This window comes from Scyliorhinus torazame, chromosome 10, assembly GCF_047496885.1.
Source record: "Scyliorhinus torazame isolate Kashiwa2021f chromosome 10, sScyTor2.1, whole genome shotgun sequence".
NCBI classification, from domain to species: Eukaryota; Metazoa; Chordata; class Chondrichthyes; order Carcharhiniformes; family Scyliorhinidae; genus Scyliorhinus; species Scyliorhinus torazame.
In genome coordinates this window covers 264,147,879-264,166,191 of record NC_092716.1, presented here as the reverse complement: position 1 = coordinate 264,166,191, position 18,313 = coordinate 264,147,879, and the positions used below count along the sequence as shown (strand labels likewise).

The 18,313-nt window shown below is 43.5% G+C and overlaps 1 protein-coding gene across 3 annotated transcripts in view; it reads left to right on the top strand.

Annotated features, from left to right (window-relative positions):
- Positions 1–18,313, top strand: part of LOC140384763 (uncharacterized) — a 127,864-nt gene that overhangs the window by 32,620 nt on the left and 76,931 nt on the right. For all 3 annotated transcript variants that reach the window (XM_072466760.1, XM_072466761.1, XM_072466759.1), the window contains exons 7-10: positions 3,059–3,253; positions 6,418–6,540; positions 9,066–9,179; positions 10,290–10,617. In XM_072466760.1, coding sequence (XP_072322861.1) covers positions 3,059–3,253; positions 6,418–6,540; positions 9,066–9,179; positions 10,290–10,617 — 760 coding nt within the window. The remainder of the gene's footprint in view (positions 1–3,058; positions 3,254–6,417; positions 6,541–9,065; positions 9,180–10,289; positions 10,618–18,313) is intronic.

Here is an 18,313-nt window from a genome sequence, read left to right as displayed (position 1 = left end):
GAAGCAGGGGTTCAACCGATGCAGAGCTCCTTTTCTGTGAGGTTGGCAGCTAGATAATAACAATAACCAGTTCACCAAGGCAACAACATTACTGGTTCCACAAGCCAGAGACCCATGTCACATAACTCCCACCTTTCCACCCTGTCTCTGATAAGGGATGTGTATTCCTCGCATGGGTCCCCAACAATGTCTTAACCATTAAGAATTGAAATGGAGGTTCTGGACCATTTCTCTTAGCAGTTGAGCGGACTCCTGTTGGCCAGCCTGGGTTATGAAATGCTGATGGCTTTTGTATAACTGTCTTTGAATTTGGTCTGTGGGGTCCACAGGGGTCGTTAGTGACCCCCCAGAGGTAACGATGTGTGAGCTTCCCTGATATTACCAGGTTGCTTATTTGGATTTTGTTTATTGTCACGTGTACCAAGGGACAATGAAAAGTATTTTTCTGCGAGCAGCTCAACAGATTATTAAGTACATGAGAAGAAAAGGAAAGAAAATACATAATAGGGCAACACAAGGTACACAATGTAACTACATAACACCGGCCATCATTGAAGCATACAGGGTGTAGTGTTAATGAGGTAAGTCCATAAGAGGGTCGTTTAGGAGTCTGGTAACAACGGGGAAGAAGCTGTTTTTGAGTCTGTTCGTGCGTGTTCTCAGACTTTCGTGTCTCCTACTCGATGGAAGAAGTTGCAAGAGTGAGTAAGCCAGGTGGGAGGGGTCTTTGATTATGCTGCCCACTTTCCCCAGGCAGCGGGAGGTGTGGATGGAGTCAATGGATGGGAGGCAGGTTTGTGTGATGGACTGGACAGTGTTCACGACTCTCTGAAGTTTCTTGCGGTCTTGGGCCGAGCAGTTGCCATACCAGGCTGTGATGCAGCCTCATAGGATGCTTTCTATGGTGCATCTGTAAAAGTTGGTAAGGGTTAATGTGGACATGCCGAATTTCCTTAGTTTCCTGAGGAATTATAGGTGCTGTTGTGCTTTCTTGGTGGTAGCGTCGACGTGGGTGGACCAGGACAGATTTTTGGAGATGTGCACCCCTAGGAATTTGAAACTGCTAACCATCTCCACCTCGGCCCCGTTGATGCTGACAGGGGTGTGTACAGTACTTTGCTTCCTGAAGTCAATGACCAGCTCTTTAGTTTTGCTGGCATTGAGGGAGAGATTGTTGTTGCTGCACCACTCCACTAGGTTCTCTATCTCCCTCCTGTATTCTGACTCGTCGTTATTCGAGATCCGGCCCACTATGGTCGTGTCATCAGCAAACTATTTTGTTTGGGGCGGCACAGGCAGACATAGTTTCAGCCATTTTTTAAAAATTGGAAATAGCCATGAGGATATCTATCTATATATGTATATTTTATAAAAATATACAGTGCTCCTTCACACATTGCTTCATTGAGATGTTCTCAAAGAATTCCATGGGAACTTGGTCTATCACAAAGCTTATTTAATTCAATGTGTATCCCAAGCTGTGTGAACTGCTAAGTTTTTGGGATTTCTATTATTTTGGTGATTTGAGCTGAAGAATGCTCTTTCAGTTGAACCTGTTGTGTTTGCTTTGCTTTCTGCTTTTTTCTTAATAAGCATACTTCATAGATTGTAGCCTACTGTCTCTTGCGTTATTAGTTCATTGACATCATCTTGTCCTTATGATGGTGGTCCATGTCTGCTCCAGTGTGTACCCTTGACAAAAGGTTCCTTGTCTGACTTGCTGTCCCATATTTCCTCATGCATATGGTCATGCTTTGGTTTATTCCCCTTGCCAGAGGACAAGCAGAAGTAATAATTCTGTCCCGTTTGTTAGTCTGTAAACAATAGATCTCCAAAACAAATGGACGGATCTTAACAAAACCTGGTACACAGATTGGGTTTGGCGAAAGGAGTAACTGATTGGATTATGGTGAAATGCAGATCTAGATGCTGGAATTTTTAACATATCCGTTAACGTTGGGAGATGTCGCGAATTAACTTTGAAAAAAGAATGTTGGGGTTTTTATTTAGAATGTTGTTGATTGTTTCAGAATGTTGTGGGTTGCTATGGTTGAATTTGTCACTGCTGTCAAGAGTTTTCAGAGCAGGTTGTTGGATGTGGATTCATGGAATCATAGAATCCCTACAGTGCAGAAAGTGGCCATTTAGCCCATCAAGTGTGCACCCACCCTTTGAAAGAGCACCCTACCCATTTCTACTCTCCCATCCACCCACCCTATCCCTGTAACCCCATAACATACACATCCCTAGGCACTAAGGGGCAATTTAGCAAGGCTAATCCATCAAACCTGCAATTCTTCAAATTGGCCTGAAGCTTCCTCATTAAATTGGAAGCTCTTAATAAAAATATTTCTTTTTTCAGTATTGTAATTACAGAGCATCAGCCAGGCAGGGGAAATCCTCAAGGAAGAGGTGGGTAATTGTAATAATATATGAGTTAGCACAGGGTTGGGAAAGGAATGTGATCCACTGAGTGCCTCTTCACTAGTTAGGACTGTGGCTTATTTGGGGAAGTGTGTCTTTGAATGGGCGTGCAAATTATCGAGTGTATCTGAACTGTAACCATAAGAACAGTATGAAAGCACTACTGTGGACTTTTATCTGTTGGACACAACCTTTTAGGCTTCAATCGAATGAAGAATGTGAATTATGCACAAAACCAGCAAAGAAAGGGAAAAGGGAAAGAGGGGACAAGTTAAAGGGAAACTTTGATTAGTACATGATCATCCTGTACTATTTAGTGAGTTTGTGAAGTATATTATTTGCTGTCTTAAGATCAAGAAACCTTTAATTTTCACAAGAACAGCTTATTTGTATGGCCACTTCAATGTAGGTAATCATTCATAACTTTATACAAGTCGTTATTTCCAAACTTATTTTTGCTTCCATCCTAGAACGAGAATATTTCTGTTTGACAATTGAATCTGCTATGTGCGACATTTGCAGTATTTTTTTGGATAAGTGGAATAGCTGTTGTAGGTGCTACCAGATTTGATCTATGTGAATACTACTATTTAAAGAAAACATCTCATTACCTGCCTTAAATTCTCTGAATTAGACAGTGCAGGACCAGGTTGCAGAGAAGGAAACTTCCGTCGGTGATTTGCAGTCAATGGTTCACAGTCTGACCAGAAAGATTGAAGAGAGTGAAGAAAGGTTCAGCCTTCTCCAGGAACAAGCAGAAAACCTGAAGGACCAACTCAACAAGGAGAAATCACAGTTCCAGGAAAAGGAGGCAATGTACAGGAAAAATGTGAGTTCAGGTACAATGGAATTGGGATCGGATATTGGATGAAATGATCTACCTTCATGAAAACACATCAGTGGATTTCTTTGTTATTTACAATTTAAAATAAATAGTTCCCACTGTTCTTTATGCTTAAGTTTAACATTATTTCACAATATTATGTTTTGCAATTAAGTGACTATTTCAGGATATGATTGATGGGTGGTCTAGCTATTTTTAAGTGGAGTCATACCTGGCACAACGGATGATAGTTGTGGTGGTTGGAGGTCACTCATCTCAGTTCCAGGACATTATGCAGGAGTTCCTCTGATCCTGTACTCCCCCAAAGTTGTACCAGTGAACCTATATTGTCTCCCCATGTTTCTTGTACCAAAATGCATTACCTCACATTTCTCTGCATTAAAGCTCATCTGCCAGGTTTCTGCCCATTTGGCCAACTTGTCATTGTCCCTCTGAAGTTGTTCAGGGTCATCCTCACAATTCACTGTTCTCCCTAACTTTGCATCATCTGCAAAATTATACAAATCAGAAAAAGCAAGGGCCCAACACTGAGCCCTGGGGAACACCACTTTCAACTCGTCTCCACTATGAGAAATACCCATCTACACCTACCCTCTGTTTCCAACCTCTAATCCACGCTGCCAAGGACCCATCAACCCCAAGCATTTTTAATTTGCTAACCAACCTGCCATGTGGCACTGTATCAAATGCTTTCTGAAAGTCCAAATATAGAACATCTACAACACTACCTTCATCCACTGCCTCTGTCACCTCGTCAAAGAACTCAATTAAGTTTGTCAGACATGACCTGCCCTTGACAAAGCCATGTTGACTGTCTAGTATTAACTTATTTTTCTCTAAGTGTATATTTATGTCATTCCGCATTATGACCTCCATCAGTTTTCCCACTATTGGCGTTAAGCTGACAGGTCTGTAGTCTCGTGGGTTTCCTTTGTCCCTTTCTTATTATAATTGATGTATCATAATTGAGCTGAAATATGCTACTGCTGAGGAAGTGCTAAAAGCAAACAGGACATTGAAGAAAATAAGTTTGGGGTTGTTCAGATTTCCAGACCTTTGTGACCGAGAAGCAATGAAGTTAGTAATTTTTAGTGACGTCTCACACGCTGATCTTTGCGATGGTTATTCGAGATCAAGAGGATTCATATTTTTAGTGGGAAGAAACAATAAATGGTGTCCATTTCAAAAGTAAAATGGGCCGATGCAAGTTACAAGTTGCCGGATTGTTTCACAAAAAGAACCGTCCAAATAAAATGTGAGATCCTTGAAGAGCCTGATGTTACATGGATTATGAGAACATGAACACTGGCTTGTTGTAATCTTGTCAAATGTTTTGTTTCAAGTCCGTGGGTGGAATATGGAGCTTGTTAAAGGTTGATTGTGCAATAAAATAACATGTATTATTATTGTGTTTTTCTTTATGGATAGATTTTGTTTGCTCATCAATTTAATATAAAGAAAAAAGGGAACCTGTTAGTCTCTGATAGATTCTGTTGATGAATTTTAAATACCCAGAGGTTTAAGGTGATAATGCGTGAACAGGTGTTGATTAATTCTGCTCAGATATGTATATAAAGAAAGGTTAGACAGCTTTCGGTGTCTGGTGGAAGTGTGGAGAGGTAAGCTCTGTGGGAAGAAATAAACAGTCTGTACCAAAGCATACTCGTTTCAGTGTCTCCTTCATGACCATGCTGGGAAATCTGATAGTGACTGATAGTTAGAGGGGAAATATACCGTAAATGGCAAAACTCTGAGGAATATAGAAAGTCAGAGAGATCTGGGCACGCAGGTCTCTGACGGTGGCAACACAAGTGGACAAGGTAGCCAAGAAAGCAAATGGAATGCTTGCCTTCATTGGACGGGGCATTGAGTATAAAAACTGGCAAGTCATGCTACAGTTGTATAGAACCTTGGTAAGGCTGCACTTGGAATATTTCACACAATTCTGGTCGCCACACTACCAGAAGGATGTGGTGGCTTTGGAGAGGGTGCAGAGGAGGTTTACCAGGATGTTGCCTGGTATGGAGGGTGTTAGCTATGTGGAGAGGCTGAATAGACTCGAACTGTTTTCATTAGAAAGACGGAGGTTGAGGGGTAACCTGATAAAGGTCTACAACATTATGAGGGGCATGGGTCGAGTGGATGGGCAAGCCCTCTTTCCCAGGGTGGAGGGGCCAGTCACCAGGGGGCATAGGTCAGTCACCGGGGGCAAAGGTTTAAAGCCTGAGGGGCAAAGTTTAGAGGAGATGTGCGAGGCAGGCTTTTTACGCAGAGGGTGGAGAGTGCCTGGAACGCGTTGCCAGGGGAGGTTGTGGAAGCAGATACATTAACGGTGCTCAAAAGTCATCTTGACAAACACATGGATAGGATGGGTATAGAGGGATACGGCACAAGGAAGTGCTGAGGGTTTTGGCCAAGGTTGGTATGACCGGCACAGGCTTAGAGGGCTGAAGGGCCTGTTCCTGGGCTGTATTGTTCTTTGCTCTTTGTACCATTTACCTGTTAATAGTGGCAACTGCCAATTACCTCACCGTTTGGATTTGGATTTGTTTATTGTCACGTGTACCTAGATACAGTGAAAAGTATTGTTCTGCGTACAGCTCAGACAGATCATTCCGTACATGAAAAGAAAATACAGAATCGGGCAAACATAAAATACACAAAGTAAACACACAGACACAGGCATCGGGTGAAGCAGACGGAGTGTGGTACTGCTCAGTAGAGAAGATGTGTGAAGTGATCAGATCAATCCATAAGAGGTGGGTCGGGTCAGGGGTCATGGGGCGAAGGCAGGGAGAAGGCAGGAGAATGGGGATGAGAAAATATCAGCCATGATTGAATGGCGGAGCAGACTCGATGGGCCGAGTGGCCTAATTCTGCTCCTATGTCTTATGATCTTATGGGTCATCTGATCCAGCCCACGGACCTCTGAGGATCTTCAAACCCACAAGAGAACATAAAAGAGACAGGTTAGTGTTAGTGTTCGAATTAAGTTTTAAGAGATTAGTCTGGTTATCAGAGATGTAAGAAGAGGATGTGTGTGAGAGAGCTTGCAGAGAGTCACCATGCTCCTGCGCCATCTCTCTTCAATTGGCCTCAATAATTTAATTGATTATTGTCACCTTGTCATGACGGAATCTTTCTTTCAGATTCACGTGTTTCAGGAAATGATTCAAGCAAAGGAAAACAAGCTTGCTGAGCAAGCACAGAGGCATGAGCAGGAGCTCTTTATCGTGGCCTCAAAATCAGATGCCAGTGCCGATTTTGAACAGGTTAACTTTTCTCTTAATTTAAAAAAAACCTGATTGTATTAAACATGTGGCTAAAAGAATCCGTCAAACTGAGGTTCACATTTAAAGGTACAAAGCAGATTCTGTGTGAAAGATTCCATCAATGCTGCTCAAATTCCATTGAAGCAAATTGCTTCAGGTTGGTCAAAATTTAATTTTGAAAAGGTTGATATTCAGCAGAACTTCAATTTTGATGTTTAGCCAGCAATGACTTATTTTCCAGAGTTCACTAATCATGGAATTCCAAGTCATAACTGAGGAACGCACTCGGAAAACTTGTCCAATTCGAAATTCCGTGGTGTTTCTAAAATCTTTAACAAATTCATTATGTGGGAGAGAAATCATTAGAATAGGTTCCTGAAGTCAACCAGTTATAATAAGTCATCCATAATTCAAGCTTCTTGAGCCGTCATTAATACTTTAACACAGAACCTGCATTGTACATGTATAATGTGCTGGCGAGGCTCTTGCAATGTACAGTGCAACTTGTATTTAATGTAAGCACGAGTATTTTTATTTGTTCACAATTATGGTGACTCAAGGCAGAGGCTAAACTGAGAACAATAAGCAAGATTTTACTCCTGGTGTCAAAGAACTTCACGAGAAAATACGTTCACCTCAAAATTAAATTGGACTTTCCTCAATCGCCTGGGGGCAGGCAAGCAGCGCCAGAAGTGAGCGACATGAGTGAATATCTCCCCCATATCTGATGGTGCAACCTTATTTTTCATTTATTAATTTTTCCTATCCAATGGTGCTTACATTGAAAGTATAACTGAAGCTTAAAGAGTGTGGCTCAGTCAGTTAAAGGGAAAGATTGTAATTACTATTAACCATTACCTGATGTTGGTTGTTTTTACCCACATATTTAAACAGCTAATCACGTTGTCTCTGCTGTCAGTTCCATGATTCAGAATCATTGTGGCAACAACAGACAAATGAGTACGGGATTTCTGCTTGTGCAGAAACACCAGATTGGTTAAAATATCTGAAAATCACATCTGCAGTGTGGTCTGGAGATCTGTGGCTGCTGAGGTCTGTGTGAATGGGCAGGAGATCTGTGGCTGCTGAGGTCTGTGTGAATGGGCAGGAGATCTGTGGCTGCTGAGGTCTGTGTGAATGGGCAGGAGATCTGTGGCTGCTGAGGTCTGTGTGAATGGGCAGGAGATCTGTGGCTGCTGAGGTCTGTGTGAATGGGCAGGAGATCTGTGGCTGCTGAGGTCTGTGTGAATGGGCAGGAGATCTGTGGCTGCTGAGGTCTGTGTGAATGGGCAGGAGTACAGAATTTAACATTTGCTGATTTGTCGCTCATTCAAAATCTGTCCAACGCAATTACTTGGGCTGGGAATTTTGTGATGCTCATTAGCTGGCCAAACAGCTATCTGCTTCTCACGAGTGCATTACTTGAAGACAGCAATATATAATGTGAATCTTTAAATACCTTTGTCATAAAAATATTGGGAAGTGGGTAAAATTTAGATACAGATTATCCATTGAAAATCTTATTTTCAATATGTAGATCTTATCCAGAACAAAATTGCATCAAAAGAAGTAATCACCAAAAATGGCTTCCAAATATATTCTTGATGATTTTGCAGTTTTGAAATTGGCACTTCTATTGAAATCAAGCGGGGACTTGTTACTTTCAAAAAGCAGATTTCCTTTTCTTTAAGTTACAATATAAATATGACGTCTTAAGAATTTTTTAAAAACGCATCAGGCATGAGGGGAAAAATCCATCAAATTCTCTCTCTTTCAGTGTGACTGACAGCAGAAATAGGATGAGCAAATTTCTGTGCCACAAATTGGGGGTGAGGAATTTTACACTTTGGTGGGCTTAAAACGAAAGCAGCTCAGTGACTGTGTGTAAAATCAGGGTTTTTATTTCTCTTTTACGTCTTCGTTTTCCATACTCCGATTTTTCTTATGGCTGCTTCCTTCACTGCGATACTCTCCCTATCAGCAAGCCTCATCGAGGCCCCTATCGCTACCTCAGTGCCTCACTGAGATCCCCTTCCATGCTTTCCTCCGACAACCCCTCTTTCACTGAAAACCTTTCTTCCCTCCCTCCCAGCCTGCCTCACGGGGACATTGCTATTCTTCAATGTGCTTTTTCGGGGTGGATTTTGAAACTTGGCTAGGACGCTTGACACATTTTTTGACGAGTGAACCATGAAGTATCTTCAGGCTAGAAATTATTGTTGGTGATGCTAGTAAACACATGCTTAGTCCGTTAATTTGACATTCTTATATATGCAATCTAATGGAGATATTAGGCAATTTAAAATAAATGTGTTAAGGTAGACAAAGGAATGTCTTAAGGGTGTGCAAAGTTTCCATACCTCAGTATAATTAACAGCAATTTCTAACATCAAAATAAAGCCAAATGGGAACAACTGTTGGAGTGTTCTCACTACACATGTTGGTACTGGCACAATATTATTTACTTTCTGTTGAAAGTTTTTAGTTGTTGGGAATTCTGATTGTTCACTCTGTTGGTTCTGCAGTTGTTGAAAGCCCTGAAACAAAAACTTCATGAGAAGGAGGAGGTGTTAATGGGGAGGACACAGGTTGTGGCTGTGCTGCAAAAGGAGCTTGATGGGAGAGATCAACAGATACAGGTCAGAAAAAGTTTCCTGCTGCTCTGTCAATTGATAGTAATGGAAAGATGTCTGCAGTTGACCAGCTGAGGGATTTTCCTTCAGCCTCTGCTAATACAGGGCGTGATTCAGTGGACGTGGGTTAAAGAATGGCGCATTTAGCGGGGTGTATCTCGGCCTGCAGCGCCGAGAATGACCCCGCTATTCAATGGCACTTTGCCGGTTTTTATTAGCCTCGTTACGGAACTCCCGCCCACCTGTGCAGGAAATCCACCCGCGGATCGGGGCGCCATTTTTAAAGACAGCCCCGAACTTTCGACCCCCACCGAGGCCTCCACATGATCCAACTTACTCTTCCAGGATCTTCAAGCTCCCCCTCACCCCATCTCTTATGGGTAAGGCCTCCCCAGGCCCGACCATCTCGCCCAGCGAGAGCCAGATCATGACGCCTCGTGAGATTCTATTGAATGTGGTGAGATGTTTTGAGCGTTGCGATTCCCGATGGAGGCCTCTTGCGAGATTCAGTGTCCTCGTCTCGACACCAAGTCGAGCGCGATGAGGACGCTAAATCGCACCCATAATTTAAAGAGGCAGACAGCATCTGTGGATCATACCTGTGTAATATTACATTATTAAGTTTTGTTTGCACAAAGCTCCCTGTCACCACACTGCACTTCCTGGTTTCACTTTAGTTTGCTAACCCTTAACACTGAAAATGCTAAAGTAATCAGTTATAATGAGATTTTTCAATGTAAATGGATCCTGGTGGCACTGTAGCTCGGTGTCCTGTACTACTTTGATACCGTAACACATCATCAGCAACTCCACGCAGCATCTACTAGTAGATACCAAAAATATACAGCCGCTAATGCTTAATGTGCAACAGAATCCCTATCCCTCATGTTGCTCTTCACTTTTCTGGCAACTACTTGAGGTGCACATTTGTTCTTTCAGTTCTTGACAGTTTCAATTGCTTTCTCTTCTGTGTTAGCATATAATTAATTTCATACATTTTATATTGCTACTAAGGAGGGCAGCTTTTTTTTGTACTTCTACTTAAGGTTTAAGCAGGTCTTTTTGCTTTGCACTTTTCATTGAAGGAAAATCATTATGCTATTTTGAAATTTTCAGGAGATGATTGAAAAATTGAAGATTCTTCAGTTAGAAAAAGACAATCTTGTGGCTAAGCTTGATGCTGAAAAGCATGTGATGAGAGCCCAGGTGAGAGATCTGATGGAAAGACACGAGATGGACTTGAAAAATGTGAAAGAAAAACACAATATTCAATTGCGTGCTCTTGAAGAGAAACACGAAGCTGAATTGACCGAGAAGGAACAGCGTCAATTAAAACTTCAGAAACAATTGCAAGATTTACAAGCACATGGTAACGTTTCTGTAGCACTAGAGGCAACTGCTACTGTAGATAATGTTGCCAAACAGAAGATTAAAGAATTGGAAGGTAATTGCACAAGCATTATTGATTTTTCAATGTGCAAGTGTTGGTCCACTTTGTACAGGATTTCATCGTGTTACCCGGATATATTTTCGTTTAAAATGATCAGTGGTTTGGGGGAGTTGGTGGTGGCTCCGGAACAGATTAATAATGTGTTTCAGGAGTTTTATAGGGACTTGTATAAGTTAAGTCAGTAGAATTTGAGAGGGAGATGAGGGATTTTCTGGGAGAGTTAGAGTGTTTGAGGTTGGGGAGGCGGAGATGGCATGGATGGAGGAGCTGATAGGGTGGAGGAGGTGAAGGTGTCAATTGGGAAGATGCAGGCAGGGTGTTAAGTATTGGGTTAAGAGACATTGCAATTAGTTGTCTCATTTATGTTAAGTATCCATTAATTGCCACTGATATGTAAAGGGGCTTCAGGTGGCCTCTGTCAGGTGATGTATAGTCAGAGTTTTGTGCAAAGGCTGTTGGAATGAAATAAATGTGTGTTTGTGAAAAAGGAACAGAACTTTAGACTCTTCATATCACAGCAACTAAAACGTCTAACAGTTGGTAGCAGAGGATGGTTGCTGTGTAAATGTGAAGGGTTGAAAGATGCAACTTTCCAGATCAAACCAAGGAGTGAGTGAGAAAATAAAAGGGATATATGGCTGAACCGAGGATAAAGATGGCTGGATAGGACTATCCTCCCTTATTTTCTGAAAGGGAATCGTACGACCAATGGAGAAGTGCAGTAGTTATGTGGACTAAGGTAACTGCTTTGGGAAAGAGAAAACACGGTATGGCATTGGCTCTTTCTCTACCATATGGCAGTAAAATCCGAAACAAAGTACTTTCTGAGCTGGAATTGGAAGAGTTAGACTCAGAAGAAGGTCTGGAGACTTTATTACATTATATGGATAAGATTTATAAGAAAGATGATTTGTTAAGTGCGTATGTAGCATGGTCGGATTTTGATAAGTTCCGGAAAATGGAGGATATCTCCATGGAAGACTATATAATGGAATGTGGCAGACTATATAAAAGGCTGCAGAAACACAATCTGGAATTTCCACAGTCTGTGTTGGCCTTTAAATTACTTGACTGTGCGAGAGTGAGCAACATGGATAGGCTCCTGGTTTTGACAGGGGTTCAGTTTGTGGATAAGGATACCTTATTCGAACAGATGACAAAAGCTTTACAAAAGTTTCTGGGGAAACATTCGATTCCAATGGCTCTGATGACTTAAATAGGTCAGCCTGCAATAAGGCAGAATATGGAAGATACACTACTAACAGGATGGCGAAATCGTATGGCTACGAACAGGGCTCAAGACTATAGAAGGAGACCGAGACAAGGAATTATGAAGACAGAAACCCAGTTAGAACCTACAATAGGAAAATGAACCCCAGAAATGCACGGGGCATGATAAATCGATGTTTTTGATGTGACTCTCAATACCATTATGCTTTCAACTGTCCAACTCGTTATGGTAGAGTGTTTGAAGCGACACATGACACGGAAGAGTCAGAAGAGGAAAAAGATAGTGACCAGAAAGAAGGCATTGCCCTATTGACAAGCAGTTTTACGCCGGTAATGAGGGTGTTTGTTGCAGAATCCTTCAACTGCTGTATTGGACAGTGGCTGCACATCTACTGTGTGTGGAATTGACTGGTTAAAATGTTACCTGGACTCTTTGAATGCTGAAAATCGTAACAAAGTTAAGGAATTTGAAAGTTCCACAAGTTTCAGGTTTGGGGATGATAATACTCTGAAGTCGCTGAAAAGAGTGGTGATCCCTTGCAATATTGCCGGAGTGAATCATTTCATTAGCACGGATGTTGTATCAAGTGAGATACCTTTGCTTCTGAGCAGACCGTCGATGAAGAAAGCACACATGAAGCTGGATATGGAACAGGATAAGGCAACAGTTTTTGGAAAGACGGTGGACTTACAATTTACACAGTCGGGACACTATTGTATTCCATTACTGACAAATAATATTTCAAGTAGAGTGGTTAAGGATGTGTTAATGGCAGTTGAAAATGGGACTTTAGCTGCTAAAAAGCTTGTGGTATTAAAACTGCATAGGTAATTTGCACATTCGTCTCCTCGGAGGCTGAAAAATGTATTAAAGGATGCCGGGGTAAGGGATGACGACTATACTAAACTGATAGAACAGGTTAGTGACCGCTGTGAAGTTTGTAGGAAGTACAGAAGGACACCAGCACGACCGATAGTAACCCTACCTTTGGCCAGGGATTTAGGGATATGTGTGAAAACATGAATATCAGAGTTATGAATACGGCTGCAGTAAGCCCATTTAGTAATGGTGTCTGTGAAAGAAATCATGCTGTCATCGATGAAATGCTTCGGAAAATTTTGGCAGATCGACCAAATTGCAGGCTAAATTCAGCTTTAGCATGGGCAGTACATGCAAAGAATTCATTGCAGATAGTTGGGGGCTATAGTCCTTATCAATTAGTGTTTGGTAGAAATCCTAAAATACCGTCCATTTTGGATGACCAGCCTCCAGCTTGGGAGGGGACTACAATTAGCTCTAGTTTTGCTGAACATTTAAATGCATTACATAACAGTAGAAAAACTTTTTGGGAAGCAGAAGTCTCTGAAAGAATTGGCAGAGCTTTAAGACATAACGTACGGCCATCAGATGCCGTTTTTCAGCAAGGAGGCATGGTGTACTATAAGAGAGACAATTCTAATGAATGGAAAGGCCCAGGGAAGATCATAGGCATAGATGGCAAAACAATTATTTTGCAGCATGGTAATCAAACTGTTAGGGTCCATTCATCAAGGATAATGGGTGCAGATTACAAATTTTCAAATTTAGACAGATCAGACAGACATGACGAGGAACCAGAGTCATCTGGTACGCATGTGTTACAGAGCTATGAGGACCAATTAACTGATATAGACAGGGTTTCTGTGGAGGAACACAACACTTCTGATGAATTAGAACAGGCCATTTTTCTGAAAAGGCAACTGCCAAAAGTTGGTACAAAAGTGACATACTTGCCTGGAGGGTCTAGTCAATGGAAGGTTGCAACTTTTATTAGGAAAGAAGGGAAGGCCACTGGAAAGTATAAACATTGGTTGAATGTACAGCATTCAGGGGAAGGAGTCAATTAAGACAATGGATTGGGAAAACAAAGTTCAAAAATGTAGGGCACAGAAACGCAGTGCCCGTTCAGATAGCACATCGGATAGTGAACATGTCCGCAGGAAAAGGTCGAGAACTATTGAAATGACATCCCACAGCAGAAGGGAAAGATCAAGCAGTAGCAGTACAGAACGAGATACCAGGCGGGAGAGGGGACGTAGTTTATCAAGATCCCGGAACATGAGTAAGACTACAAATACTAATAGGAGTAGAAGCCCACATGCACGTGAGATTTTGATGGCTTCAAATAAATTAGATGAAAAAGTTATCAAAGAAGCTAAACAGCAAGAATTGCATAGTTGGAGTGAATTTGGGGTATACACGGAAGTACCGGATAGGGGACAAAGAGCTCTATCCCACAGATGGATTTGCACGGAAAAGGTTCTTCCGGATGGAACGTATAAGGCAAAGGCCAGGCTCATGGCAAGGGGATTTGAAGAAAACTTAGAAGATCAGGATTTAAGGGGAGATTCACCGAAAGCAGGAAAGGTTATTTTAAAGATCTTCTTGGCTCTATTAGCCACAAAGGCATGGGAATGCAAATCTATAGATATAATAGCTGCCTTTTTGCAGGGGCATCAGCTCCAGAGAGACATTTTTCTCCGTCCTCCTAAAGAAGCAGCTAACACAGAAGGGGTACTCTGGAAGTTGAACAAATGTGTATATGGATTAATGATGCATCTAGAGTCTGGTATTTTTCGGTAAGGTCAGTTTTGTTAAAGTTAGGCTGTTGCCAGTTGAAAGCAGATCCTGCAATGTTTTACTGGCACTATAAAGGAAATCTTTCTGGCATTTTTATGATGCATGTCGATGATTTTTTGTGGGGTGGGACTAGTGATTTTGAAGCTATTGTAATCTCTGGTTTGAGGAAAGAATTCAGGGTTGGAAGTCAGGCTTCCGATGCATTTAAATATATTGGACTGGAAATTGTACAGACTAAGTTAGGGGCAACTTTACACCAGCAATCTTATTTGGAAACCATGAGCCCAATAGCAATTAGCCGTGGCCGAGTTTCACAAAAAGACGCAATGGTTTCAAAGATAGAAAAAGAGCAACTGCGAAGTTTAATTGGGCAACTGAACTGGTTAGGTAGACAGACTAGACCGGACGTGAGTTTTGATGTCTTTGAGTTGAGTACAAAAATGAATGACCCCAAAGTGGAAGACGTAATGAGAGCAAATAAAGCGTTGGCCAAACTAAAAATACAGGAGTGTGTTTTGAAGTTCCCGGTTTTAGGTGACCGTAGGCACTTGAAACTCATAGTTTATAGTGATGCGTCCTACGCAAATTTATGTGATGGGGTTTCAAGCGCAGGAGGTTTTATAATTTTCCTTTTGGAGAACAATGGGAAATGTTGCCCGCTTGTGTGGGAAACAAAGAAAAGAAGGAAATAAGGAGAGTGGTAAAAAGCACTTTGGTTGCTGAGACGTTAAGCCTTGTAGAGGCGGTGGATATGGCCTTTTATATAAATATGATATTGACAGAAATTTTGGGATTAGGGGATTTGGGTAATATACCTATTGACTGTCACATTGACAATAAATCCCTGTGGGAAAATGTGCACTCTACAAAAAGTGTCAATGAAAAGAGGTTACGGATAGACATCGCAAGTTTGAAGCAGATGTTGGACAGAGGGGAAATAACAAAAATTTAATGGGTCGACAGGAGCTGTCAACTGTCACTGTTTTACGAAAAGAGGGGCGAGTTCACAGAAACTTTTGGAGATTGTTAATGAAGGGCGCTTGTTTCTGTGACTATTTTTTTTCTTTCCCGTCCAAACAAAAAAAAAAGGGGGGGAAATAGTGTGTGTTTTTGAGTTTCTTGAAATTTTGTTTTCACCTAATTATTATTTTTTTCTCCAAGGAAGGGGAGACTGTTAAGTAATGGGTTAAGAGACATTGCAATTAGTTGTCTCATTTATGTTAAGTATCCATTAATTGACACTGATATGTAAAGGAGCTTCAGGTGGCCTTTGTCAGGTGATGTATCGTCAGAGTTTTGTGCAAAGGCTGTTGGAATGAAATAAATGTGTGTTTGTGAAAAAGGAACAGAACTTTAGACTCTTCATATCACAGCAACTAAAACGGTTAACACCGGAAAGGCGGCGGGGCCTGATGGGTTCTCAGTCGAATATTATAAAAGATTTACGGAGAGGCTGGCGCGTTGATGGTGGGAATGTTTGAGAACGCAATGGACAAGGGGTGTCTTGCTGCAAATGATGGGGCAGGACTCAATCTCGTTGTTGCTAAGGAAGGACGAGGATCCTGTGGCGTGTGAGTCATACAGGCCCATATCTCTGCTGAATGTGGACGCCATGATATTGGTAAAGGTGCTGACGTTAAGGTTGGAGGAGTGCTTTCCAAGGGGGGATCAGATGGGGTTCCTTAAGGGCAGACAGTTGTCCTCGAATATGAGGAGGTTGTTGGATGTGGTGCTTCCTCCGGCAGAGGGAAGGGAGACGGAGGTGGTGGTGGCGTTAGATGTGGAGAAAGTATTTGATCGGGTGGAGTGGAGTTATTTGATGGCGATGTTGGAGAAATTTGGGGTTGGGTTCACAAGATTGATCCCTGGAATGAAGAGCTTGTCATATGAGGAACGGTTGAGGACTCTTGGTCTGTACTTGGAGTTTAGAAGGATGAGGGGGATCTTATTGAAACTTATAGGATGCTGCGAGGCCTGAATAGAGTGGACGTGGAGAGGATGTTTCCACGAGTAGGAAAAATTGGAAGCAGAGGACACAGCCTCAGACTGAAGGGACGATCCTTTAAAACAGAGATGAGGAGGAATTTCTTCAGCCAGAGGGTGGTGAATCTGTGGAACTCTTTGCCGCAGAAGGCTGTGGAGGCCAATTCACTGAGTGTCTTTAAGACAGAGACAGATAGGTTCTTGATTAATAAGGGGATCAGGGGTTATGGGGAGAAGGCAGGAGAATGGGGATGAGGAAATATCAGCCATGATTGAATGTCGGAGCAGACTCGATGGGCCGAGTGGCCTAATTCTGCTCCTATGTCTTATGGTCTTATGGACCGAAGTTTGTGACATGGGTGCAGCTTTTGTATTAGGAGCCAATGGCGAACGTGCACACGAATAATATGAATTCAGGGTATTTTGCATTGCACCGGTGTACGAGGCAGGGATGCCCCATGCCCCCTCCCCCCCCTCTGTTTGCATTGGTTATAGACTCCTTGGCCATTGCGCTGAGGAGCTCGGGGTTGTGGAAGGAGATAGTGAGGGGGTGGTTGGAATATAGGGGGCGGGATTCTTCCACCCTGTGGCAGAGTGTCCACGCCGCTGTAAACGCCGTTACGTTTTACGATGGCGTGAACGGGTCGCTGCCAGGAATAATTCTGGCCCCTGCAGGGGGCCAGCATGGCTCCAGCTGCCGATCCCGGCGCGAACTGTGCGCCATGGGATCCGCGCATGCACAGTGGCGCGGCACCAGCGCGGACATGCTCAGTGGCCTCCTTCAACGGGCTGGCCCCAACGCAACATGGCGCAGGGCTACAGGAGCCGGTGCGTAGGAAAGGAGGCCCCCAGCCACAGAGGCCGACCCGCCGATCAGTGGGCCCCGATCGCGGGCCAGGCCACATCGGAGGCCCCCCCCCCCCCCACAGGCTGCCACCCGACCCTTCAAGGCCGAGATCCTGCCGGCTCAGAGCAGGGTAGAACGACACCGGTGGGACTCGTTTTTTTTTACATGGGCTGGAGAATCGCGGGGGGGCCGCGTAGAGCGACCGGCGCTGCGCCAACCACGCCGGCGCCAATGGCGCCGATTCTCCGCTCTGCGGTGAGTCGCGTCGGGGCGGCGGGGCTCGGTCACGGGGATTCACCGGCCCGGCCCAAGGCTGGGAGAATCCCGCCCATGGTGTCCTTGTATGCGGATTTCAGAGCCGGGCTCTTCAGCGGGAAGCATAATGGGATTCATTCCGAGATTTGTGACGTTTTCAGGGTGCAAAATGAATTGAGGGGAAAGTGAATATTTTGTAGTCTCCCCTGTGGGACGCGGCTGGGAGTGGGGGGGGGGCGGTGGGGGGTGGCTGCCATTCCGTTTGGCACGTCTCACTTTAGGTATTTGGGGATGCAGGTGTCCCGGGTTTGGGCAGAGCTTCGGAAGTTTAATTCCACTAGCTGGATGGGAGGGTGAAGGCCGACTTGTTGAAGTGGGACAATCTCCCTCTGTCGTTGGTGGGCCGGGTACAGGTGGTAAAGGTGAATGTTTTTCCGCGATTATTGCTTCTGTTTCAGTGCCTGCCGGTCTTTTTGCTCAAGGTGTTTTTCAGGGGGGTGGACAGGCTGATCTCCTCGTTTCTTTGGCTAGCGGGGAAGGTGGGCAGGAGTAGGAAGGTGATACTGCAGAGGGGTCGGCAGGCGGGGGAGGCTAGGCCTCCCGAATTTGATACGATCGGACAGCAAATGCAGATAAGATTTCAGGGATGGAATAGGGAGGTGGGGACTTTGTGGGTGAGGATGGAGGTGGGCTCTTGTAGGTGGTTGGGTTACAGGTGCTGGCAACAGCATCGCTCCTCATGGCCCCAGGGAGGT